Source organism: Anser anser, assembly GCF_964211835.1.
Source record: "Anser anser genome assembly, chromosome: 3".
Taxonomy (NCBI): domain Eukaryota; kingdom Metazoa; phylum Chordata; class Aves; order Anseriformes; family Anatidae; genus Anser; species Anser anser.
In genome coordinates this window covers 88,669,379-88,694,114 of record NC_139722.1, presented here as the reverse complement: position 1 = coordinate 88,694,114, position 24,736 = coordinate 88,669,379, and the positions used below count along the sequence as shown (strand labels likewise).

At 47.3% G+C, this 24,736-nt stretch overlaps 2 protein-coding genes across 9 annotated transcripts in view; one reads left to right on the top strand and one right to left on the bottom strand.

Moving 5' to 3' along the window:
* ABCC10 (ATP binding cassette subfamily C member 10) overlaps positions 1–16,861 on the bottom strand; it is a 21,494-nt gene extending 4,633 nt beyond the window's left edge. For 4 of the 8 annotated variants that reach the window (XR_014581858.1, XM_083829626.1, XM_083829627.1 and 1 more), the window contains exons 1-14: positions 9,746–10,302; positions 7,409–8,777; positions 6,225–6,452; positions 5,791–5,947; positions 5,178–5,317; positions 4,649–4,728; positions 4,330–4,501; positions 3,215–3,313; positions 2,809–2,998; positions 2,369–2,446; positions 1,792–1,983; positions 1,217–1,352; positions 656–851; positions 163–506 (exon numbers count right to left, since the gene is read on the bottom strand). Coding sequence is in view for 7 of the 8 variants with exons in the window: in XM_083829626.1 (XP_083685752.1) it covers positions 163–506; positions 656–851; positions 1,217–1,352; positions 1,792–1,983; positions 2,369–2,446; positions 2,809–2,998; positions 3,215–3,313; positions 4,330–4,501; positions 4,649–4,728; positions 5,178–5,317; positions 5,791–5,947; positions 6,225–6,452; positions 7,409–8,777; positions 9,746–9,906 (3,542 nt within the window). In the remaining variant the exon portion in view is untranslated. Of the gene's footprint in view, positions 1–162; positions 507–655; positions 852–1,216; positions 1,353–1,791; positions 1,984–2,368; positions 2,447–2,808; positions 2,999–3,214; positions 3,314–4,329; positions 4,502–4,648; positions 4,729–5,177; positions 5,318–5,790; positions 5,948–6,224; positions 6,453–7,408; positions 8,778–9,745; positions 10,303–10,460; positions 10,532–16,060; positions 16,293–16,729 lie in introns of those variants that run through there. The other 4 variants (XM_083829622.1, XM_083829625.1, XM_083829623.1 and 1 more) reach the window with 4 other exon arrangements.
* ZNF318 (zinc finger protein 318) overlaps positions 16,643–24,736 on the top strand; it is a 26,099-nt gene continuing 18,005 nt past the window's right edge. The window contains exons 1-2 of the mRNA XM_083829621.1: positions 16,643–17,119; positions 22,025–22,170. Coding sequence (XP_083685747.1) covers positions 16,724–17,119; positions 22,025–22,170 — 542 coding nt within the window. The 5' untranslated portion in view covers positions 16,643–16,723. The remainder of the gene's footprint in view (positions 17,120–22,024; positions 22,171–24,736) is intronic.

Genomic DNA, 24,736 nt, shown 5'->3' with positions numbered 1-24,736 from the left:
GCACAACAGAGGTTCACAGCAGACTGTGCACCACTCAACCCCCATCCCTACTGCCCCAGACCAGAGGCATTCCCACCACCCTGTAAGCGGCCCCACGTCAGGATGGCGCTGGTCTACAAAGCCAAAGTTTTGGCCCCCTGGGTGCTGTTCCCTTCCACTCACCTCTCTGCTGCCCGCATGGCTCTGATGCTGCTCAGTCCCGAGAGGGTCTCTGAGAAGTGAGTGTAAATGGGAGACAGGGTGAGACTGTAAAGGCGCTTGAGCTCCCGCGACGTGCGCCGATAATAGCGCTGGATAGAGAAGTAGAGGGCAGCCAGAGGGAGTAAGACCAGGCCAATCCAAGGCAGGCCATAGGTGATTATCACCAGCATGCCCAGGAGCCCGTACATGTTGGCCAGGAAGATGTTGAGGATAAACGGCAAGGTGTCATCCACGCAGTACAGGTCTGAGGAGAAGCGGTTCAGGATGCGGCCTGTTGGCGTGGTGTCAAAGAAGGTGACCGTGGCCTGGCAGCAAGGGAACGAGAAAGCAAGAGCTCATCAGCTAATGCCAGCAGAAAGCCATCTCTCACACCTTTACTCCCAACTATGAGAAGAATAGCAGGGCAGAACGACTTGCAGGAACCCCAGCCTGTCCTGGACTTTTTGACCATTACCTTTATAACCCTCTGGAGCAGTCGGTTGTGGATGACAATGGCAGCACGGATAGTGCCATAAGCAAAGAGGAAGGCCCGAAAAATGGTGAAGAGGGAGTTGGCTCCTGCAATGCTCCCGTAAACCATCAGGTAGAAATTCACATCTGCTGAACTGTTGGAAGGGACTGGGGCTGTGTCCAGAGCTTGAACAGGGGAGCTAGAACGGGGAAGGAGGAAGATTATCAATCTGCCAAGGTCCCTATGGCAGTACACTCAGGGCACCAGGACCCAAAAACAGACTCAAGGGGAAATCGGGATACTCCAGCCTGATACTCCTCCTCTGCTATGCTGAGACAAATGCTCTGATTACTATACAGCCAGGGGTCTTCTGTCAGCCTCAGGTTACAAGCCCTACAGGCACTTTATCAGTTCCCCCTCTGGCCAGAGATTTCAATTCTGTCTTTCTCAAAGCAGCTATATGGATCACCTGCAGTGGGGTGGTCTCCAGAAGGATATTCAAAAGCACAAGGGCAAAATGGAAGTGTTTTTGGTTTTGGCATTGCCTGCCCAGTGTTCACTTACACGAGCCCAACAGCGGAGAAGAGAAGCAGCTCTGCAGATGGCAGGGACGCTGAGCAGACCATCACAGAGGTATTTGCTGTCTTGGATATGCTGGAGATCCAATGTGAGAGCCACCAATCCGAGACATTTCTGGATGCTACAGAGAGAGATAGACTATAAAGAGGGATTCAGCCTTCAAGTCAGCAAATACAAAGCAGGAAACCTGGAAGGGAAGTAGGTGGGCAGCTTTTGTTTTTGTCTCACTGCCCAGTTTAGTCTTCCCTTGTGTTCACTCTGCACTGTTCCTAGTAAAGCACGAGCAAGGGAACTGCCACGAGCTGCAGCAGTGACAGGGCACTGCTAAAGGAGCACACATACAACTGCAGCAGCAAATGAGAGGCAAGAGCCAGTTCCCACGTATTCCCCCCTCCTGTCCCCACCATGCTACTTTAGTTTGTGGAAGAGAAAAGCGCTCTTCCTGGTGCAGAGAGAGCAATTAAATCCCCAGTCTCTTTCCTTCCCTGGACTCCACATAGCCAGGAAACAAGAGGAGAGGAACATCTAAAGAGAGATGCACTCCTGGGTCATTGCCTCACCTTGCATCAGGAGCAGTGAGAAGAGGATGGATAATGCCAAGCAGCTGCCCACTGCCAACCAATACGCCTTGTAGACCTGAAAAGCCACTGCCCCTTCTTTCTTCTCCTCCTCCTTGTGGAGAAGATGATTGTCCTGGGATGATTCTTCTGCCTCTGTCTCTATGTCCTCTTCTTGGCTTTGCTCATCAGGGGCTGTGGGGATAGAAGCAAAAGCAAAGGTCAGTGCAATGTAAGTACCTCCTGGAGCTGCTCCTTGCTGCACATGGAACAAATCTAGGCTATAAGGAAGACTTTTCTTCCATCCTCTCTCCCCTTTCAAGGTAGGTGCACCAATTCTGGCAGACTTTCATCCAGATCCGGACCACAAAGGAAAAAGAAGATTCAAACACTGCTCCAGACCAACACCTGATCATACCTAGGCCTTCTCTCCCCCTGTGAACAGACTACCCACAGATCAGCACTGCCACAGCACAGCAGGGTGCTGGGAGCTCTGCTTAAGCCCTCAGGTATGGGTTCTGCCTGGGTGCTCAGCTGAGCTGTACTGCCCCAGCCACCCCCAAGCTTGCCAGGTACAGACCTTTGTCCTTCTGCCTCTTGTCCACATCTTTGAATTTGGGGATAGCTTCCACAAGTGGCAGGATATCAGCTGGTGTGCCTGCAGAGAGAGACATGCAAATGCTTCAGAGACTGAGAGGAACAGACTCCAGCTACAAAATGGCCCAGTTTTGCTCTAACACGACATCCCATATTTCCTCTCACAGCAGCTGCATCCTTGAGGGCTCTGCTCCTTATATCCTGCCATGGCTTTCTGCCTTATCAGCTCCCCATCTCTGTATCTGTGCATCTGCACGCTCCTTTCCACACTGCCTTCTTTGCCCACATGCAGTGTCCTCAAGCTCTTTACCCCTCTTTGGGTTTCCCACTAGTTACTCCTATTCCTTCATGGCCATCTTTGCTCAAGCCATTCAAAACTAGCCCACAGGCACAAATGGATGCCTGCAAAGACAGCCACTGTACCTGTCTTGACTATCCTGCCATTGTCCATCAACAACAAGGCATCAGCCTTCTCCAAAAACTCAGTCCTGTGGGTGCAAAGGATCCTGGTTTTGTGTTGGAGAACTCCAAGAATGCATTTCCGCATAAGATGATTGGCGACATCTGCATCAACAGCAGCCAGGGGATCATCAAGGAGGTAAAGCTCTTTCTCCTGAGAGAGACAAAAGACAGGGATACAGCCCCTGGCCCTGCCTGAGCAGGCAGTGCTGAAGAGTGCAAGTGCCTCAGCATGGCACACTGCCAGCACCTTTAGGCCAGCCCGATGTGGTTTAAGACGTGCTGCCAGAGCGCACTGCACAGCTGCGTGCTTCCAACTTCTCTGCATCTGACTTGGCACGGGGCGCAGCACAGCTGCTTTGCTATTTACCTGGTAAACAGCTCTGGCAAGGGCTATCCGAGCCTTCTGTCCCCCACTGAGTGTCACGCCATTTTCGCCCACCTCTGTCTGATCACCTGCTGGTAAAATCTGAAACATTCAAGAAAATCCATTTAAAAGGGGCAGGAAGCTACTGGGGACTCAGGATCAGAACACTGGGATCCCTCTCCTGACGCCGGCAGTAACTCCTTAGGGTGACCTCTTACCAGAAATGAAGCAATGCAACAGTACACACCCTGGTTCTGCAGACAACTGGCAAGCTTGGCAACCTCTATGTCAACAGAGTCTCTTAGACTCCAGCAGGTGGCCACATCTGAACCACCCATTGAGCAACTTCTGGTCCGAGACGACTCTAAAACTGTGCCTAGGATTTTTCTGGGAGAGCAGTAGCTGTGCCTTCAACAAAATAATGCCAGGGCCCATCCAATCAGTAAAAACAGTTGAGTTTCAATAGTCGGAAACAACTTCCATGGGCAATGTCTACAACTTCTCAAATAAATACTTTATCTTATATAGCATTCACAAATTCTGCTGAAGTCAGCAGGAACTTCTAGTGCTTAGCACTTCAGAAAACCGGGCTCTAGTTTATAAACTCAGAGGAAGAGGCAAGTTTCCTGTCAGGTGTAACAGAAAGTTCACTGGCTAACGTAGCCACAACCTTCAAACCTAGCATACATGCATTCCTGATGGGAGGACCACAGACTCAGCCCCTCCAGATCCCAGGGAGTTGCCCTCTGATACAAAAGAGCATCAGCTGCTGATAGGTTTTGCCTGAAAAACCCGGCAGTCAACAGCCAGTTGCAAAGAACATCTTTCTCCAGGATGAAGAACTCAGCACAGAGGAAACCATCCAAAGTGCTACCAAAGTGACTTCACGCCTTAACGAAAAGTGGGGCTAGGCATGGTCTGGGATTGGGAATCACAGAATCATAGAATGGCTTGGTTTGGAAGGGACCTTAACGATCACCTAGCTCCAGCCCCTGTGACTGGGACACTGCAAAAGCAGGCTCAAGCCTGCAAGAATGAGAACTCCTCCCCGTGAGGCTCAGGCTGGATGCAAAAGCTGGCCGAGGCGGCCCAGGAAGGTTTAGAGTTCAGGCACTCACGTTCAGGTCCTCAGAGAGGGCACAGGCCTCCACCACCTCCTCATACAGCCTGGCATCATAGTCCCGCCCAAACAGGATGTTCTCGCGGACAGTGGCAAACTGGATCCAAGGCTCCTGTGTGGCCAGACCAAATCCTTGCTCCAGGTCACAAACGTACACTTGTCCACCTTGTCTGCAAGCACACCAGAGGTGGATGGAAAGGCAGCACAGGTGAACTATCAGCAGATCAAAATGACCTGTGAATACGGGCAGCTCTGGATGGTCCTTGCCTGCTGTGGCATGGAGGGAGCAGGCAGGGAGAAGTCTTCGGGTTACTTACTTAACGAGCTCTCCAGTGATGGCTGCAAGCAGAGAGCTCTTGCCAGAGCCGACCTTGCCAACAACTCCCAAGAGCATCCCCTGTAAAGGGAAATGAAAAGGAGCAACCTGGTGAGCTAATGCACGCCAGCTTTGCCAGGTTTCTTGAGCCTGTAAGAAAGCTGAGAGCTGTCCTAAGCTAGGACTGTCTCACAAGTACAGCCGCAGAGCTCAGCACAGCTGCGGCATAAACCGGATCCCTGATATGGCAGGACACAAGTCTGCAAGGAGAGTTAACAACCAAGTTACTCTGGAGCCCAGATGTGTGCCCAGCTTAATCCTCGCCTGCAGCAGCTGTGGAAAGTAGAGGGAGTTCTTTGCCATCTGTGAGCCGAGCCTCAACTCCCCCAGCCTAAGTCAGCTCTGAGAGATGTGGTATGTGTCCTGTGCCTCTGGACAAAGAAAAGATCTTGATATACGGCTCGTAAGACCAAGAAAACACGTCACCCCGGCTCCTCTAGTGCCATTTTTCCTCCTGCATTCCTGCTCACCTTTCTCACTGAGAGGTTCTCGATGTGCAATTGCAGAGTGCCTGTGGATAAGGGCTGGCTGGTGCTGTCTTCTTTGACTGGTGCCCATGAAAAATCTGCACCTCGCATCTCTATGGCAGAAGCCGTACCTGAAGGGCTACCTGCAAGGGAAAAGCAACACTACAACGAGAAGGACAGAGAATGACAGGGACCTGACATAACAAATACTATCAGTTTTGTTCCCAAATGGAAGAGGCAGGGAGAGGGCACAGCCAGGATGCTCTGGACCAACCCCAGAATGAGACACTCTCAGGGAGACACTGTAAGGATAACCTGGTTTTCTTATTGTTGAAGGTGAAAGGGAGCTGGTAAATGGCAAGGAAGGAGAGAAAGGGAGCAGCGATGGTTTAGGAGAGGGCACACACCCAAACCTTTCTGTCAGGCCAAGCTGAGGTTGTTGAAGGCATCATTGGCAGACCTTTGGACAGGGGAGGGAGCAGCTCGTTCTAGAGGCACGCTAATGGTGGGGCTCTTTAGGGACAAGCAATGGCCTACATTTGGTAAAGAGGAATGCTCTCTGCTACAAACATCTCCTGCCCAGAGTCCCAAGCCCAGCAGCATCCTTCCTCATTACCTAGGGCATAATAAGCTTCCAGGTCCTGGTCCTCAAGTTCAAGGAAACACTGGATTCGATCCAGGGAAACTTTGGCTTCCAAGGTCCCATTCAACACCCATGGGAAGCTGTTGAGGGGGAGAATGAGCATCCCTACAAGGGCCAACGCTGTGAAGACCTGCAGCACAAGTAAGGGAAGAAACATAAATCGGAGGCTGTACTTCCCTGGCATCTCGTGCTCTTCAAACAGCTTCACCAATGAGAGCCTGAAGAGCTGCAGGGAGATAGATACAGGATGTGTTCATTGCACAGAGGAGATGCCTCAGGGCTCTAACTAGGCTCTCCTAGTTACTCTACCTCGTCTCCTAGTTAGAGCTCTGAGGTATCTGACTTAGAGCTCTCCCTGCTACCCCCGGTGAGCAGTGCTGTCACTTGGGATCTCCTCCTTCACTCACCTTTGTGGCAGTGAGCTGGTGACCCAACAGAACATAGGTGATGAAGATGACAATGGAGACAACAACAGGCAGCGCTGCCCACAGGTACACGCACACGGCATCCAAGTACTTGATGGCTCGCAACTTCTGGAGCTCTTTAGCCCGGCAGGCATTTATCCTGGTGCTGAAGTGCTTCTCCCACGCATAAAACTTGATCACACGAATGCCTCTTAGGAACTCGGTCATTAGCTGCAGGCAAAAGGGAAAATCACATCTAGTAACCAGTGGCTGCCCAACACACCAAATGCCAGCGAGGCATCTGGGCTGGGCCCAGGTTTGCAGCTGCCTCCTGCTAAGGGCCAGGCTAGAGATACCAGGAGCCATTTATTGCTAACAGATGCATAAACTCAAATGGCAGCTCCTGAGAACTTTGCCCCTTCTCGTTCCACAGCAGCTTGCTCAGCTACCTATGCTGTGTAAGGTTCAGGAAAAGGCAAAACACGAGACAACTTCACAGCTAGCCTGTGTCCAGAGCCAAGCTGGCTCACATCCAGCAGCTCAGGCATCCCTGTAGTATGCTCCCCTCTCGCTCCTGCTCTCAGGTCAGCATGTGCAGAGCCAGCTGAGATGTGCTTGTGCCTGACATGAAAGAAAACCAGAAAGAGTTCACTTAGCAAACCAGTCTTGCAATAGCTGGAGAAGGTCCAGCACATCCCGTACAACTAGATGCACCTTCTGTTAGGAAGATAAATATTTCAAAAGCTCCAAACAGCTGTGGAAGAGCTGACTGAGGGTGCAAAGCTGGAGCGAAATAAAACCACTACATCCATGATTGTTGCGTTTGTCCAGGCTGCAAGACACCTCACCACTGATAGCATTACTCGAGTAACAGAACAGAAGCATCTCTAAAGGAAGCAATCAGGAGACCCACGTTAACTGTTACACATGGAAAAGGAACCTGCAAGGGAACTTTTATTTGCCCAGGGGGCAAGACAAACATTAGAGGTTTGCTATCTTGCAGGTGGTGAACATGCCTCACCCTGAAATACTTTTGAACCACTTACACGTGCGCCCCCTCTAGCACTTTTCCCAACAGTTGTTCACCCACTTGGGATTCACCACAAGGGGCCAAAAAGCCAATGTTCCAGAGACAAATGGGCAGAGAATACCATAACAAATTCAGAGAGCTAGCAGCTGCCCCTCACCTTGACCCGTGCGTCCTTGTGCTGCAGCATCTCCTTGTTGCTCATCATGATGCGGTTGGCTATGACCTTGTTGATGGGCACAAGCAGCAGTGCCAAGGCCAGGCCTCCCAGAAAGGCTACGCCTACTTGCTGGTAGAGCAGGTAAAGAGTAATGGCAAACTGGAAGGGCAGGCTCCACACCTCATGGAAGCTGAGGCAGAAGTTGACCAACCTACTGGCGTCCGTGCTCATGAAGTTGACGATTTCACCCACGGTGAAGCGGGAAAGTCTGGTGCTGCCAACACGCAGGGCCTTGCGGTAGATGGCAGAGATGACGGCAGCCCGGACCATCAGCGTCATCTTGTTCACCTCGTAGCTGAACTGGTTGCGCAGGAGAGCACCCACGAAGGAGCCAGCAAAGAGCCCCAGCGCATAGAGCACCCCATGGCTCAGGGGCTCCTGCCGCGACTCCATGAAGTTCACCAGCAGGTTCAGGAGCAGAGGGCCCGAGAAACTGAGCAGGCTGCCGGCCAGCTTGAGAAGTCCCAGCAAGTAGAAACGAAGCCCAAAGACCGCATGAAGCACTGAGAAGAGTCTCACAGGCTCCTGGGCACGGTGCAAGCTGTCCCGGACATCGCTACTCCCGTCGCCTGCAGCAATGATTGGGCTAGTAAGAGACACTGTCTCCTCCTCTACTTGGTGCAGAGCTGCCTTCTTCTGCCAGCAGGCATAGAACCGATCACAAACCCTGGCAGCCTGGAGCTGGCGAGGAAGTAGATAGACATCCTGCGGCTGGTTCAGCTTCCACTGATAGCCACGTTCCATAAGAGGGTTCATCCAAGCATAAAAGAAGCGTGAGAGCCAGCTCTCCCCATCTTCTGCCACTCGCTGCTGACCCGACAGGGAGGTGCCTGGCTCTGAGATGAGCTGGTCTTGCTGCCAGGAGCTATTGATGGAGAGGAATTCGTGCCTTTCCGTGGTGGGTAAGAGGTAGCTAATCACATACACTAGCAGAGATGCCAGCTGCAGACAGAGAATGGTGAACCTGAAGGAGACAGCAGGGTGGGCAGGGGACCAAGCTGTCCCCCTTTGGCAGTACCAGACCAGCGTGATGATGAGAGAAGGTAGGGGTAAGAGAGTGAGGAGAGCCAGGGCTGCAGGGCCCCTGGTAGAGCCATGAATGGACCTGCAGAGCATGAGCAGAGCGACGCCGTGAGTGAGCCACGTCAGTGCGGCGATGCCACTGGCCAGCACTTCCAGGTAGACAGGGCCCAGCTCCTGCTGAGAAATTGTGGCTGGGATTATATCAGCGAGGAACAGGCCAGCGAGTGTAAAAGAAGCAGCAATTCTGCATCTCCAGCCTGGCCGGCGAGGCACCCCAGAGCCAGATCTAGAGGGAGAAAGAGCAGAAAAAACTTCGCAGTTGGTATTCCATCGCATCTCATGACAAGGAGAGTCAACACTCTACTTTCTTTCCCCCCTCTTCCCCTCTATCTGTTCATTCTTAATTAATTTCTTTGTATTCACTTCCCAATTTGTAACCTTTGTATTCCCTTCCCTAGATTTGTAATCTTTTCAGACCGTAGGTGTTGCTAAACTAGAGCAGGTCAATGAAGTCCAGTAAAAAATCAACACCAGAGATTCAGATACCATGAATAGCCTTTATCTACATAAATTTGTTTGCAACTGTGATATGTTGTGGTCAAATCAGACTCCAGTCCTTGAAGATTAACAGAAAAGTATGTTTAACATTTTGACGATCAAATTCTCTGTCACATTTCTAATCCTTGATTTCTCTCATCTTTGTGATATTTTCTCCAGAAAGATTTTTTTTCCTCACTCCTGGTTTCAGTGATGCTGTTTAAGTAAAGTCCATTATCTATTGCCCAACAAGAGATTTCATTATCACTTGCTTCATTATCATTTGCGGCCTTTCAACATTGTCATGTTTACAAATTCAAGATAGTAAACAGGAAAACTTTTTTGTTTCTCTGAACCACTTATTACCTCATGTATATCTTCCATGCCACCTTGGATTTATATACTCTCCTGCAAGACCCCCAGTTTTCCCAATCCCCATTCACTGAAATTCTTTTCGCTTATTTTCTGTTTTTCTTTTTTTTTTTTTTTCTCAGTATCCTCTCTATTTTCTCTGGATTCCTTTCTGCAGTGGAGGGACCAGAGCTGGACACAGTACTCTGAATTAGGACAGATGCTGACAAATGTAATAGCATTGCAATATCATGTTGTTCTCTAAGGACATACTCAGTACATTACAGAGAGAGCTAATTTCCAGCCTTTCCACCCCGCCTCCAGCCCTGCACAATAATCAAGAGCTAGACGAGTTAGTTGTCATACCTGGGAGTGCCAAGGAAGCAGGCACTGACCGCTGCAAGGATCGCATGAGGAATCGCATTTAACGTCAGCTGATTAAAGCAATGCCCAACGCTGCCACGGACCCACAGCGGGAGCGGATCTTCCGGGCCGGTGCCACACAAGCCTGTCAGGATGTTCTCCATCTCTTACTGGGAGCTCCTAGGGTAGGAAAGTGAAAGGAGCGTGAGGCACGGGCCAAGCACAGCCCCAGCCGGGGCGGACTGTGACACGAAATGAACCTAGGACTAGAAACAACTTCCTGGGGCGCGCAGGCCAGGCTGGGCTACCGCACGCCTGCTGTCTTATCATCTCCTCTGCGCACTGATCGAGCCCCAGCTCAAGTTACGCGCTCTCCTCAGGTCACCCCGCTGCTCTGGCGATCTGAAACTTCCAGCTCGCTCCCAGGCCGAGGGTTTCACGGCCAGCTCGCCCTCTGAAATCACCTCGGGAAGCACCCGCCCGCCTGCGCCCCTCAGCAAAACACAGCGAGCTGCGCACACAAGCCCCTATCGCTCACACCCCTCCACGTCTTCACAGGGACTCACGCCGGGCCGGGCCGGGCCAGCAGCGGCACTGGCGGCCTTGCAGCACCCCCGGCCCGCCCGCCCCGGCCGAGCCCTCCATGCCCGCGCCCCGCCGCCCCCGGGGCCGGGAGCCCTGGCGAGGCCCCGGCCCTGCGGCCCGCTCCGGCTCCAACCTCTGCCCCCCGACACGACACGGCCCGGCCAGGCCCAGGCCGCCCCGCGCCCCCCCCTGGCGGCGGCCTGGCAGCGGTAGCTGGGCTCATAAATGAGTAATTAATAAATAAGTAAATAAATAAATGCTTTTAAGGGCATAGCGTTCGTCGCTTGTGGCCCACGGTACCGCTACAAGAGCGCTCTGCCAACCATAGTTCAGTATAGCCGAAGTTGCGGAGCTCTCCTAACGTAGTAATAGCCGGATAAAGTCAGAAGAGATCATTATGTTAACCTAATACAGTCATCTGAACAACACAAGCTGGAAAAAAAAAAAAAGCTACTTGGTTTTACCCATCTTGTGCTCAGTGACTATGTCTGGAACATAACACATGCAAGTGGCATCACAGAATATGAGACTCAGCCTTCATCGCAAGAGTATGTTGCATTATCAGGTGAGTAAATGCTCAGCTTCCCGTCTGAGGCAATAACATCAGAAAACATCCAGCCCTAACCCCTCCAAATTGTTATACAATACGTGTATGCAGTAAACTCGGCACACATCCTGGCACTTGTAGCTGCTACTGGTGATTTTATGGCAGGTGCTCTGGGCAATTCATTTTTCCCAAACCCTCCCTCAGTAATCTCTCTTGCCAGGGAAAATTAGTGTATCCCTGTGAGTAATTCATCACAGGTAGCAAAATTTTACTTTCAACACACAGCTCTTCAGAGGGACAATAAAGCATTCTCAGAGCCTGGAAGTGTTATCAGCAGGGTGCCAAAAAAGCAAAGTGTCAGTGACACTCCTGTCTAGGAAGACACAACAATCTGGTCAGAGGCGTAAGACAGCAGAGGTAAGAGCAAATGCTTGGAGGCCACAGTACCCTCTAATCATGGTTTCCTTCAAAGAAGCAGGATAGAAAGGCATAGTAGTAAGCAGCTGGCACCACCAAAAGGCTTTTGCTGTGAGCTTATGAAGCAGGAGAAAGTATGGGAAGACCTGTCAGGGCACCTGCCATCCCTACAAGAATCCCACACAAGTTCAGAAACTCCTTCCACACCAGGCTGCTCTTCTCTGATTTCGTTCTTGCCATGTGAGAAAAGGTCTTTTTCTTTTGGTCAAGCTTTGTCAGTTCTCCATCTTCTCCACAGATTTTCAGGACTGGGGACCATCATATCAGAAAGTCAGCTTTCAGGTGGAGACTGAAGACATACTACTCCTGTTCTCAGAGTCCTGCACAGAAACCTAATTGGTGTGAAGACTGTACTGTGAAGAGGAACAAGAAGGAAACATTCACTGTGTTATTAGTTACTGAGAGCCCTTATTGCCTTACAATATATGGACCTGAAGAGGGATCAGAATTTCTGTGCAGGTCAACCTTCTAGCATAGTGCTGTTTTCCTAAATCTATATATATGTATCCTTGTTTAACTGTTGTCTTTGAGAATTCTGATTTCTCACAGTCCTGAAAGTAATCTTCACTGGTGTGCCAGAGTTGTAAGGCTGCCTTTTTGTGTTCAAGTAAGCTACTGATCTGTATACTAGGAGCATTTAGATCATCTGGTCCTTCTCCCACAGGCTATTCAAAGGTTTCTAGAATAAACTTTCCTGTAGAGGCCTTGATAGTAAATATTATGTTCTTTACACTCAAGGAAGTTTCCCTTCAAAAAATGAAAGGAGCAAGTTCTTAAGACAGCAATTTCTTAAGACAGTTCAGATATGAGGATGGAGCATGAGCTGCACACAAGTGAAGCTTTCAGATTTCGTCGTTCCAGTATTTTATTTCATTCCAAATGGGGAAAAAAAAAAAAAGCCTCCCCCTGATTCTGTAAGAAACCAAAGAAGTTCTCAGATATCAGGACAAAGAGCATCCCCTCTCCCTTGAATTAATCACTCTCAAGAGTTCTTCATTTCAACCGCATTGTATTCTGGCATTCTCATTTTGTGTGCTGCTTCTGCTTGCTCATCTCTCCTAACCTCTCTTTTAATCTTCAAAACCATGAATTTCCCTACATGGACTGAAAGATGGACAGCTTTCATGTGCCACTGAGAATATTAATCCACCCTAACTGATCTGAAATCACTGGTGCCTGTTCTGCCTAAATACGAGCAAGGCCAGCATTTAAAACATTCCTTATTTTCATGCTTCCTGTCGGCTATTTCCTCTCTTCCCGAATATTGCTGCCTGTGACATTTACTGCTACGTATTTGACTGATTTAAGATGTGTCATATGAAATACAGGCTTGTGGGTGTATTAGTTACAAAGTACCTTGCATACTATAAATAATCATGCACCTGATATTTATCAAAGAATCAGAGCATTCAAATGGAAAAACAAAAAACACACCAGGTTTGATTTAATCCACCCCCACAGTCCAACACAGGTCAGGTTTTACTCATTGTCTATTGGCCAGAGTTTTTCAACAGTCTAGACTGAAATATCTACAGTGAGGAAAAGCAATCTGGCAAAAGGGAGATTGTCCCCCACTTCTCTTATGAATTTATTTTGTAACAGATTACTTAATACCCCTCCCAGGACTGGGGAGTCAGAGAAGGAGTGTAGGCTCCATGCCCGTTCCACTTCCCAGCTAAAAGTAAATATTGAATTGAAACAGAAGCCAGTCTAGACAAGCCTTAAATTCAGAAATATCAACCTTGTAATTATAGATGTAAAATCTCTGAAAGCAATTGCCTATTTGGATGCATTTTCTGTGCCTGCAGCCAGGGCTCTCCTATCAGTTGAACCATCCTCAAATTCCATGACATCATGACCAAGAATGGCTTGATTACTTGGCTCAGCCCAAAATTTTTCATGAATGGGCTGCTTTGCCTGGACCTGAAGACAACATACATTTTTCACACTGCTTTCCATGGGGGAAAAAAAAAGCAAAGTTCAAAATAGAGAGGAGAATCTTACACTGCACTTTCTCACAAGAGTACTCATTTTATCACAAAAACACAGGAATTGCCTGTCTTCTTACTAGTAACCCAGCATTTTAACATTACAGGTAGTGCTGCATGGCTGCCTCACACCACTGGATATATTCTTGACTTAGATGTACAAAGGTAAGAGATTGTAATTGACATGTTTTTCTCTATACTATTTTTTAACCTCAAATTAACCTGAATTAACATTAGATATGATTACTGTTTACTTGTTCATATAGAGCTACTGCTAACTTTTCTTATTCTGTTCTTCTATTTCTCAATGCCTTTTGCTCCTGTGACTTTCTTCCTTGAGGCCAAACAAGAATTCAGAGGCACCTTATTACCCCAACTTTGCCCTCAGCATCCAATTAGCTAAGCAGCTCCAAGCATCAGCTAATTGCAAGTTCCTCTGACCTCCTCTGATGAGTTTTGGAATTCCAAAGAGCAGTTTGGGAGATGAACTGGTAGCAGAGCAGACTGACTGGCACCTCCTTTGTCCAATGAGAGTCTGGACCATCAGTTGCATGAGTATTACAAAACTCTGCGAAGCAGGTGAGGACCTTGACTCATTTTTTCAAATCCTGGATCAGACTATAGCACTTTTTATTGCAAAGAGATGAGAACCCTCAGTTTCCTCTGTGCCATTGGGCACAAATTTTAGTGCTAATCTTAGTATTAATTTAACTGAATTCTACTGTGAGTGCTCAGTTCGTTAAAAACTTGATTCAGTAAGGCATGACTGAAAAAGGACACTATAGCAAGTACAGAATGAGTCTAATAGTTGTAAAGTGATGTTCAATAAGATAAGAGGGTGCTACAAAATGCTAATGAACAGTAGTCAGTCAAGTATGTTTTGCCAACAAATGGAATTTTTATCTTCTGACCTTATTTAAAAAAAAAGCACACTATAGCACATACGCTCTTTGCTTCTTTTTTCCATTCTTCCCTCCTCCAGTTTACTTGCTGACACATAGTGAAGTTTTAGTGAACTTTCTGATCTGTTAGTGGCATCTGGATTCCTTCACTTTCCAAGCACCACTTAAATCTCTCACCATAAGCCACCGGGACACCTCCTTTACACCTCCTTTGGATACAAGGCCAAAAGAAAGTTAATATTTAGATGTTCTAGAACTTTGCAAAGACATTAGATACTATATGCCTAACTTTATATAGAACCCAACATGAAAAAGAAAAAACAACTTAGTGGTTTTCCTGGTTTTACAGCTTTTTACCTTTGACTGTTTTGAAATCAAATTGGTTTAACATTTTTTCATAGAATCATAAAGGTTGGAAAAGACCTCTAAGATCATCTGGTCCAACTGTCCCTCAACCACCAGTGTTACCCACTAATGGATTAAGGAAAGCAACATAACAGAAAAGGCGTCCAAAGCCAAATGAATCAATTTTCCCCCTTTTTAAGGCTGTTTTTACTTATTTCAGTCATTGAAACTGAGTACCTGACATAGACACTGAGGCACAAAAAATATGCCATTTCTTTTAATAAAAAATCAGAATACACCTGTGCTAATATATATTCCTTATAGTAAGAAACTGTTTGGGTGCCATTTATGATATAAAACTAGAGGAGAAACCCCCAGAGACACATCAGTTTTGTAGTTCTCATAAAGCACAACCCTGTGCCTATCCAACTGTTACCATCTCTGCTGCCTGGGGTACTTAGCTGGAAAAGGTTCAGTATTAATCGCCTCCACTATCGTTACATTTTCCATACACCAGAAACAGATCTGCAGAACACTGTGCACTTCAAACATGAAATTTATATCCCAGGATACTTGTAATTCAATTAAGGTCACTGATGAACATTAACAACCACAGGAGAGAAGGGGGAAGAGTAGACAATGGTAACGGAAAATAAGATAGTCTTTATATATCTTCTGCCTATTTTGATGACTGGAATAGCTGAGCATATTTCCTGAGCCTGTGTAGTGGTGCACTCACTCAGAAAATGTCAAGGTGGGGCAGTTACTTTTAGCATGCAGTTGTACCTAACCACTTCCAGCAGAAATACCTTGTTATATTACCAGACAGACCCCCACCCATAAACCTGATGTTTCTTACCGCTGCTTTAAGTAACATGCTTCAAATAGTGTTATGTTCTAGCAAACACATTCCCAAAAAACAAGGATAACCCCCTCCCCCAAGTCTACCAAAAGTGACTAGGTCTTCAAATACAGGGGCTCATGACACCATAGAACAGCTTGGGTTGGAAGGACCTTAAAGATCAGCTAGTTTCAACCCCCCTTGCCATAGGCAGGGTTGCCACCCACTAGGTCAGGTTACTCAGGGCCTCACCTAACCTGGTTTTGAACACCTTCAGGGATGGGGGCATCCACAGATTCTCTGCGCAACCCGCTCCAGTGCCTCACCACCAGTGAGGAAAGTGACATTTATATATTAAGGAAAAAAAAAAAGTTTAACAGATGAAGCTTCTTCTAGTTCCTAACCAAGATATAAAGGCTCATGAATTTGGGAAGTGGATTTTTTTATGGAACCTTCACTTCTCTGCATTCAAAGAGGAAATTGTATTTTACTACACCTGATCAGTACAGCCTGTTGTCTAGCTGCAAGCCCATCCCAGTTATTCAAAAATACTCTTCCTCCTCACAGTAGCAAGAAACAGGAGGAACACTTCATGCTTCACTTACAAGCAAGCATCAAAACAGCCACACTTACATGCCCGCACTGACCACGGACAATAGCAGGTGCCCAGGTGAGGAGGCACAAGCCAATTCCTTCCCAGTCCTTCAGAAATGTACCAAAGTGAAGGCTCAGCAGCCCCAAAGCGGACAAACAGCCCCACAGCAGGGAGGAAGCACCAACCCCCTTTGCCTCTTGCCTAGAGCCAGGCGCTACCAAGGCTCCCCACAGCCCCCTCCCCTCCTCCACCAGCCGCTCCCCGGCCCCTGGGACCGGCGGCCTCGGGGGAAGGAGGCATCGCCCCGGAGCGGCGGCAAACAGGACGCGGCAGCCGCCCGAGCGCATCCCCCGGGGAGGGCGCAGCGCCCCTCACCAGCCGCCCGCCATGCCACAGCCCGCCCCGCCCACGTGACCGCCGCCCGGCGCCCGCCATTTTGTGCGGCCGTCCCCGCCTCCCCCCTCCCTCCCCCCCGCCCCTCCCGGGGCTCACCCCGCCCCCCCCCCGCCCCCGCCACTCGGGGCTGCCGGGCTCGGGAGCGCGCCCGGGGCAGCCGGCGGCGCGCACGCGCGCGCGGGGGGGGGCGGGTGCCCCCGCCGCGGGGCGGAGGGGGGTTGGCGGCGGCGGAGGGGGGGGGGGGGACGGGTCAGGGGAGCCGGGGCGCCCGCGCAGGCCGCTGGGACCCCCGCGCCGCCGCCATCATGTACCGCTCCGGCAGCGGCCGCTCCGGGCCGTCGTCCTCGTCTTCCTCGCACCGGCTGAAGGAGAGCGGCTCGGCGGGGCCCCGCGCCTCCCGCTCCGGCACATCGGGGCCGGGGCCGGGCCGCGGCCGGCCTCCCCCGCCGCCTCCGCCTCCCGCCGCCGCCTCCGCCGCCGCTTCTCCGCCGCGCTGCGCTTCGCCCCGTCCCCCGCCGCCGCCGCCGCCGCCGCCGCCGCCTCGCCGCCACCGCTCGCCGTCGGGCCACCGCGGCGCCTCCCGCCGCTCCCCTTCGCCGCACCGCAGCCGGAGGTTGCCGTCGCCGCCGGGAGGAGCGGGGGGCCCCGGGGGCGGCCGGGGGGGCCGCCGGGGGAGCGAGCACGGAGACGGCAGCGGCCGGGTGAGTAGCGCCGTGAGCCCCGCCGGGCCCCCGGGGCCGCTGCCCGGTGCGGGCCGGCTGTCAGGCCGCGGGGAGGCCGCGCCCGGCACCGGGGCCTCTCCCTCCCTGTGCGGGACCCCCCGCTTCTCAGAGAGCCCGGTTGCTTCCCTTCGAGGCAGAGCTCTCTTCCCGTTATATTTTTATTTCTCTGGAACAGCCAGGGCCATTTTAGATAAGCCTGAGAGAAGATGCGATCGTTTGCCAAGGGGAAGGATGCAGCCAGCCTCTTTCCTCCGCCCGGCACCGTTGTGTGTTGTATAAACACAGTTTAATTTACAGGAGGGTAACTTTTTAACAAGATGTTGAATGAGCATTTTCTCGGAGCTCTTCCTGCTCCTCTGAGCGTACGAAGGAGGCTCTGTTACAGATCTTTATCTCGAGAGTTGTTCTTTGGTAGGTGCTGCTTTGTGGTTGCAACTGTGCACAAGGTGTTCAGGGCTTCTTACTCAGTCTGACAAAAATCTGATTTGGACATGTGAAACTGGGGGTTTGCATCTGAGGTCATACCACCTTGGATGCCAACACCTTTTTACTAAACAAAAGTGCACAGCCGTACTTTTTGTACTTTTTTTTTTTTTGAGCAAACGGCATTCAGTTACTTAGGCTTTTTGTTGTCATTCTTTGGTGCAGCGATCGTCTTTCCAGTCACTGTTACCGGTGGTAAGTAGTAGTTTCACTGTGTGTTTCTATTGCACTGAAAGAAGAGATTTTTGTACTGTGATATTTTAGGCGGTGGTTCCACGGTCACTTAATCCAGCATGTGTACGGGTAAAAGGAACGGTACGCTCAGTTTCTCCTCTCACTCCGCAGTATAGTCTGCCCATTCCCTTGCACTCACACTTGTAATTGTGAAGTTGCGAGGTGAGCTGATTCGAGGGACTGATTTGGCTGAAAGTTAATTCAACAAAAATTTGTGGCCTGCTGTGATTCGTTGCATGGTAGGACCCCAAAAGAGAATGGGATTGCCCTTTTTTGGTGGTGGTACAGGTTCTTGGAGTTGTAGCCATAGAAGAGATCCCAGGTGATTGTAGTGGAGTTAAAATTCAGTTATTGGTGGGCGCTGTTTGTTACTTGAAGGTAATCTATCCTGATGGAATGGGAGATAATGTTGTATTTGACAGTTAAGCCGGGCTGAGAAGCTTTGCCCCTGGCCTTTTGTTTTTAGGCTGCTGTTCGCTGTTATCCCAGTCCTATAAATTGCAAAGGGGGGGGAGAGGAGTACCTTGCAAATTGCATTGCTAAGAAGATCCCGGTTGAAAATAATTAATTTTCTAATATAATGGATTTTTAATATGGTTCATGTCAGTTTACATTGTAGCTTGATGAACAGTGGCATGGTCACAATTGAAGGGATGACAAACTGGGATACAACAGCACAACTTTCTCAAATTGGTTTCATCAGCAGCCAGTCTGTCATTTCACTATATCCGTGGTAGGTTGTGAACCTCTGCGGGCTGTAACAAAGCTTTTAATGCCAAATGTGTTGGTGGTTTAGACTTGGAAAAATTTGAACCAGGGTTTTTTGATCTGCAGCCTCCCACTCTTTCTTTAGAAAACAAGCAAACAAATGAGCAAAACCCAACTTCACACAAACATTATTCTTGACAAACGCTATTCTTCCAGTGTTATTTTGCACCCATCTGGCTCAAGTTGCAGTAGTCTTCACAGCAAATTGTTAGAAATTCTTGATGTTTTTCTACCAATTCTAATTTCAGGGAAAAAGGATAGAAAAATTACTAATCTTTGAAATTATGCTCTGGTAAGTTAGCTAGCGCTGAGCTGCTGAGCCAAATAAGATTTTTTGATTGTTTACAAGAATGTTACTGTATTAAGGGAAAACCCTTCTCTCTGAAGCAGCTTGCACAAGATGAGTTAATGTGGGATGATTTAATATAGCTCTTCAGAGTGAATTTTGCATTCTCTGGCATATACTGAAGCCCAACATAGGCAATTCTCAGACTGTATATTGTGTATATTTTTTCGATTGAAGGTTTTGTCCACCAAAAGGTGCTCAACCATCACTAGTACTTATTTTAAAATGCTGTTATAAAGCATAAGGTACATGTACAAGTTCATTTTATTTTTTAGAACTACTCTTTACAAAATTAGCATTAATTAGAGAAAGGTAAAAGCTGTGATTATGCAGTTGTTTTCCAAACAGTGGAACTCAGTGTGATCAAAACAAAGTAAACAGCAGATACGTGGGATCAACATGATCTGGTAAAGTTTTAATAAAGTTTTCAGACCTATCCCACTTAAAACAGTCTCTCCAGAAGTTTGAGGATATAAAGGGAGGAAAAGTGGGGAGTTACACAAACATTTTAATAGGTGGCATCTTGGATCTGTCACTGAGAGGGGATGAATTGAGATAGAAGACAGAAAGAAGGATTTAAGCTGCAGTAAGGAAGGAGGACTTGGACAAGGGGAGTGTATGCATAAGAGTAGAAGATGTAAGACGTGGAATGCAGACACTGATGGGATAAGGGGTTAGGGTTGAAAAGTGGAAAAATTTTGAGTACAAGCTCTGAGTTACTGTCCCTGCATATGAATTGGAATATGGAAGGAGTAGCCTTTGAGATTCTTACTCCCTTTTCTTGATTCTGGGCATTGTATTGTTGAGATGGAGTGAGTGCATTCCCCTAGGTATCTGGGGAATCCCCAGGTATTATTGTTCTCATGTATAACTGGGATGTTGACTGTATATTGCACATCAGGATTATGGATGGTGTAAGTTTCTTAGTAGCTGGGGAAACTTCATGTTATTTAGAAAAGCATGGAGTGTCAGAAAAAGTTTGGTGCAAGTATTGCAAAGTGTAATGCTGAAAAGAATGGTCAGAGCTGCGTGGTGAGGGAGTTTGGCTGTTGCAAGGCTGATCAATGTTCATGCTGCTTGTATTTGTCACTGCTGATCTGCGTGCTCGTTCTTTTTATAGTTCTTGTCAGTTCCTTTACTTTCTTGTAAGAAAGTTAGCTGAAATTGGAGGACTGGGATGTTTTGGGTTGGCAGAGAAAGAAGAAATGAAGAGCTGGTATGCAACCTGTGAGTTTATACAGTAATGGTAACTGCTGTTTGGGAGCCAGAATAGGAAGGGAAGAAAACACAGAACAGAGCATGGGTAGGATTGACTAGTAGTGGCACTCCAAATGCAAATGCTGTTAAAACTTGAATTTCTCAAACTCGGACAAAAAAATGCAAAGTTCAAATATGTATCACCTTAAGTGCTGTCTCTGGGTGATCTGTATGGTGGTCATATATATCCTGAACTATCTAAATGTAAACAATTTTCTTTTCTTGCCATGAATTTTCTTCTAAGGTTTAATCATCACTTTTCCGTCTCCAGTTCCCGGAGGTGGTTGTAATGTATGTGCACAACTTGCTGACAGTCTTGACGGCAAGCAGTTGCCTTTCAAGGCAATCGCTTCTCCAGGCAGCCCTCCAAATTCAGTGTTAAACTGGGCACATTTGAGCCTTCAACTTAAACCTTCAGCGTTCAATGTTGGCCTTCAGCATTCGTATGAGATGCGTGCACCTTGTATGTGTTGTATCTCAGCCCGACTGCTCCAGGATAATACTATGCAATACAAAATGATTGCTTTTAAAAAGTCATTAGAGCGTGTTCTGATAAATGATGGGATTCAGATTAACAGAGAGATATAGAAATCAGTTTGACGTCACCTTGGAACAGGGATATGCACACAATGGATTCTAGTGCAGATTTGTACTGAGTCAGTTGTGTTAGGCAAATTTGTGAGGGAATTCTGCTTTCTTGTTGGAGGTTATGTACTGTTCTTTCGGTCTCTTGGAGCATTGAACTGAATCTGCTGCCTCTTCCCAGGGTGGACAGCCTGGGTGCGGGCAACGTAGTGCACCTGCAGCTTGCTACTGCTGTGAAAGCAATATGCAGCGCATGACTGGTTTGGCAGAACTGAGGCTGGTTCATTGTTTCCTGTTAAGCAGAATATAAATCATGTTGGTTTAAAAAACAATAATAATCAAGCCTCTCTGTCTTCAGCCAATCTCACCTTCTTCTTCTGGAACTCTGCTTAATTTGATCATTCCTGGAATTCAGTGACAAATTCTAAAAGGAGGCAAAGCATACCTAATTAAGCATAACCTAACAGTAATGCCGTTTTCTGTATTGGGTACGTCTCCAAATGAAGATCTGCGCAGAGACAGTTAGCTCAGGCGTTCTCTGCTGTAGTTTTTTCCAGGACAGCTTAACTCTGGTTTAGCTCTACCAACAGTGATGAAAATGGGGATTCTGTTGTAGAAGCTGTTTCTACCGTCACTGACATTTTTAGTATTAGGTTGTGCTTATCAGCTGAAAGCAGCATGAGACGAGGAAAACTGTTGAAAACATCACTGCTAGGAAAATCTTTGTTTACTCTTGTTTTATACCTTGCTTCATGTTGTTATTAGAGCTGGAAAGGGACAGAAATCCAGACGCTTTTATTAAGAAATTCCTGGCACTGTTTTTATGCAATGTTTGTTTAGCTGCTTCTGCTCTAACAAAGAATGGAGCACAGCAGCAAATCTGGGACTTCTTTAACTCCTCTGTTTTTCCACCTTCCAAAATGGTAGCTTATTAAAGGTATTTTTGAGTTGAAATTTTCCCTTTTAGATAATGTAAATGTAAAGCTTGTTGCTGGCAGCTGGAATGAGAAATTAAATGCACTCAGTATCCTCCCCTTTCTTTAGTAACGATAGGCAATTGAGATATTTGGAAAAAATATTCTAGTTTTTTTTTTTGGTTGATCCACGCACCCCAAGTCTCACGTGGTAAGCAAAGCAGAGTCACTTGCCTTACTGTAGCTGAAATTACAATTCCCTGATTGATGGGCTTGCACTCTTTCTTCAATTTACAGAGACGTTCACCGAGTCTCCGCTCTGAGTCTTCACTGGAACAGAGTTTGCGGATTACTGTTGGTAATGACCGGTATTGCATTGGCACACCAGAGCGAAGGAGGCTGCCTGATAGACTGGGCTCACCAATTGATAACCTGAGTGACAGGTATGGTCCTCCGCAGGTGGGGATTCAAGTGTATGAAACAGTAAGAGCGTGGGGATGGCTGTACTGGGTGAGACCAAATGCCTAATAAGCCCAGGATGTAGTAGGGACTGACAGTGGATGCGTGGGGAACATGGGTAATAGGGTAAACACGTAATGAAGCTTCCTTGCGGTACTTCCCAAGCCTCCAGCAAGTTGTGGTACAGGGAATTCCCAAACAGAAGTCACTGCCTGCATTCCTAGTAACTCTAGACAGATATTTCTGCTCTGATTTTTGTCAACTGCTTCTTGAAGCCGTATAAACTAAAAGTGCTCGGAGTATCTTCCAGGAAGGAACTGCTTCATTTGACATTTCACAGCTTCAGCCGCCTCCTGTTTCTTACGAACCTACCTAGTTTGGCTTAAAGGAAGGTTGTTTACAGATAGCACAAAGCTTCAACTTCCTCATTTATTTGGGGGGGAATAACGTACTTTCCTGATTTTTGAGAATAGTCCAAAAGAGAGCCCTAGTGTAGCTTGAAGAAATTTATTATTTTGGCTTCAAAAACCCTGCAGAGGGGAAGTGAATGAAGTCAGGCAATCTTGTAAGTAGTAAAATAAATTAGAATTTTTAGGGTCCCTTGATTTGCCTTCAGTGGAAGAACAGGTATAATCTGGCTGCAGAAGTAAAATGAGAAGACTTTGTGCAAATAAAATCGTTTTCTTTATCTTGAATTGCAAAGTTAAAGATAGGGGTAGTCTGTGCTTCGGAGCAGCCAAATTGTAATTTCCAGTCGGGTATAAGCATCCAGAACAAAAAAGTCTCTAACGTCCATTTTTGATGCAAATATCCCCAACTGTTCAAAAAATAAAAAATAAAGAAAAAGAGGGAAGTGAGCAAAATAAGTGAATTTCCTGTCTTTCTGAAATGTAAGGGTAAGTTTCAGCAGGTGCGGAAAACCAAAAGAGAGTTTAGTTTTCAGTACTGTCACTTTTACGCCTTTACCTCGATTCTTCTGAGGTCAGTGTTCAACTGGTAAGTCCCCTGTGCAGCCTGCAGTCTTCTGAACAAGATGAGTGCATATGCCTGGGGAGAGTACAGTGGTTGGAACGAGCAGGAAAAGGTATGTAGAAGAACTGTCACTGTACTGCTCTGGCAGATTAAGAACACGGTGGTGGTAGTGGGGTTGTTCCGTTGCTTCTTTTTCTTCAGTGAGGTTTTGTATATAACCTGTTTTGTGGTTATGCTTCACGGCTAGAAGTAACAGCACATACAGCAGAGTTTATTTTAACATTAGAGTGAAAATGACTGCTGCGAGGATCTTTACCTCTTTGATAGGTGAAGAACTTTTACTTTATCTCTGTGACTGGACAAAAATGGTAACAGGTAAAAAAGGCCAAAAAAAAGTTGGAACAGATCCCAGAGAAGACTGAATGACAAATGAATTGGGATGAGAATAAGGGATAGTGAGGCAATGTAGACCTCAGTTTTTAAGTGACTTTCCATATACCTTCAAGTATGCAAGAACTCCATGTGGTTAAGTGTACTTTTTGTTTCTTTTTGATTTTTTTCTTTGTCCAATCTGTTTGTGTTACCAGCACTTGTCTGAGTGGTACCTAATGTCCAGAAGCTTAAAGTGTCATCCCTTAGCTTTTCCTAAAACCTGTAGGTACTGCTTCTAACTTGCAGATTTCTTCACTGTTTACCGTTTTGGTTGTTTTAAAACACAGTTTGTAGTTGGTTTAGTTGTTAAGGATATTGTTTATCATGTATTTTTTCCTTCTGAGATGCTGCCCTGTTGCTGGGACACTTATTTTATATCTGTCATGGGGCTTTAAAGTGGCCCTTACTGTTAATCATTCAGTTTAATACTGGGCATGTCACATTCTTACTGGACACATGGTACATTCTCCTTCTCATTTTTAAAAGAGTGTTTTTTGAAGACTCTTTGGATTTTGAAGTAATTGGAACAAATAAATCTGAATTTAGTTATTCTCAGCTGGTTTTGGTAACTACTTAGAGACTTGAAGCAATCACTTCTACAAATTATTCTCTGTAATTTGCAGGATGTTGGGATGGTAGAAAGATTCATTAGCATAGAAAGGAAGTAAAATTCCAAAGGTTAGACATCAGGGTAAATTTCCCAAGGCGTGTGTCCATGTGCATGTCCATCCTGAAACATCTGTAAGAATTTGCCCCAGGTTTTTAAGGCAGCTGGCCTCCTGCATGTGTCTTAAGTAAGCTTGTTGAATGAAGCTGGTCTGTGACTTTGAGGTCGCTTGAGCAGTTTCTGTCTTCTACTTCAACGGATTAACCTTTCTTTTTGTCTCCAAGAATCTCACTTTATCAAAGTGAAGAATGTATCTTATCTCCCCTCGTCTTCCGTCTCTGTCAGTGTTTTTAAGATATTCTACTGCTATCTGAGCTGGCATAAGCTATACAGAGCATCCCACCAATTCTTTCATCTGGGGTTAATGCTAAAGATTAGACCTTATCACTGCTGAGACTAAGTCAGCGTTAAGCTGTGCTCTGAAATAGCAGATTTTGGCTTAATATCAAGAGTGACAGCTGGCTTGAGTATGAACAGCT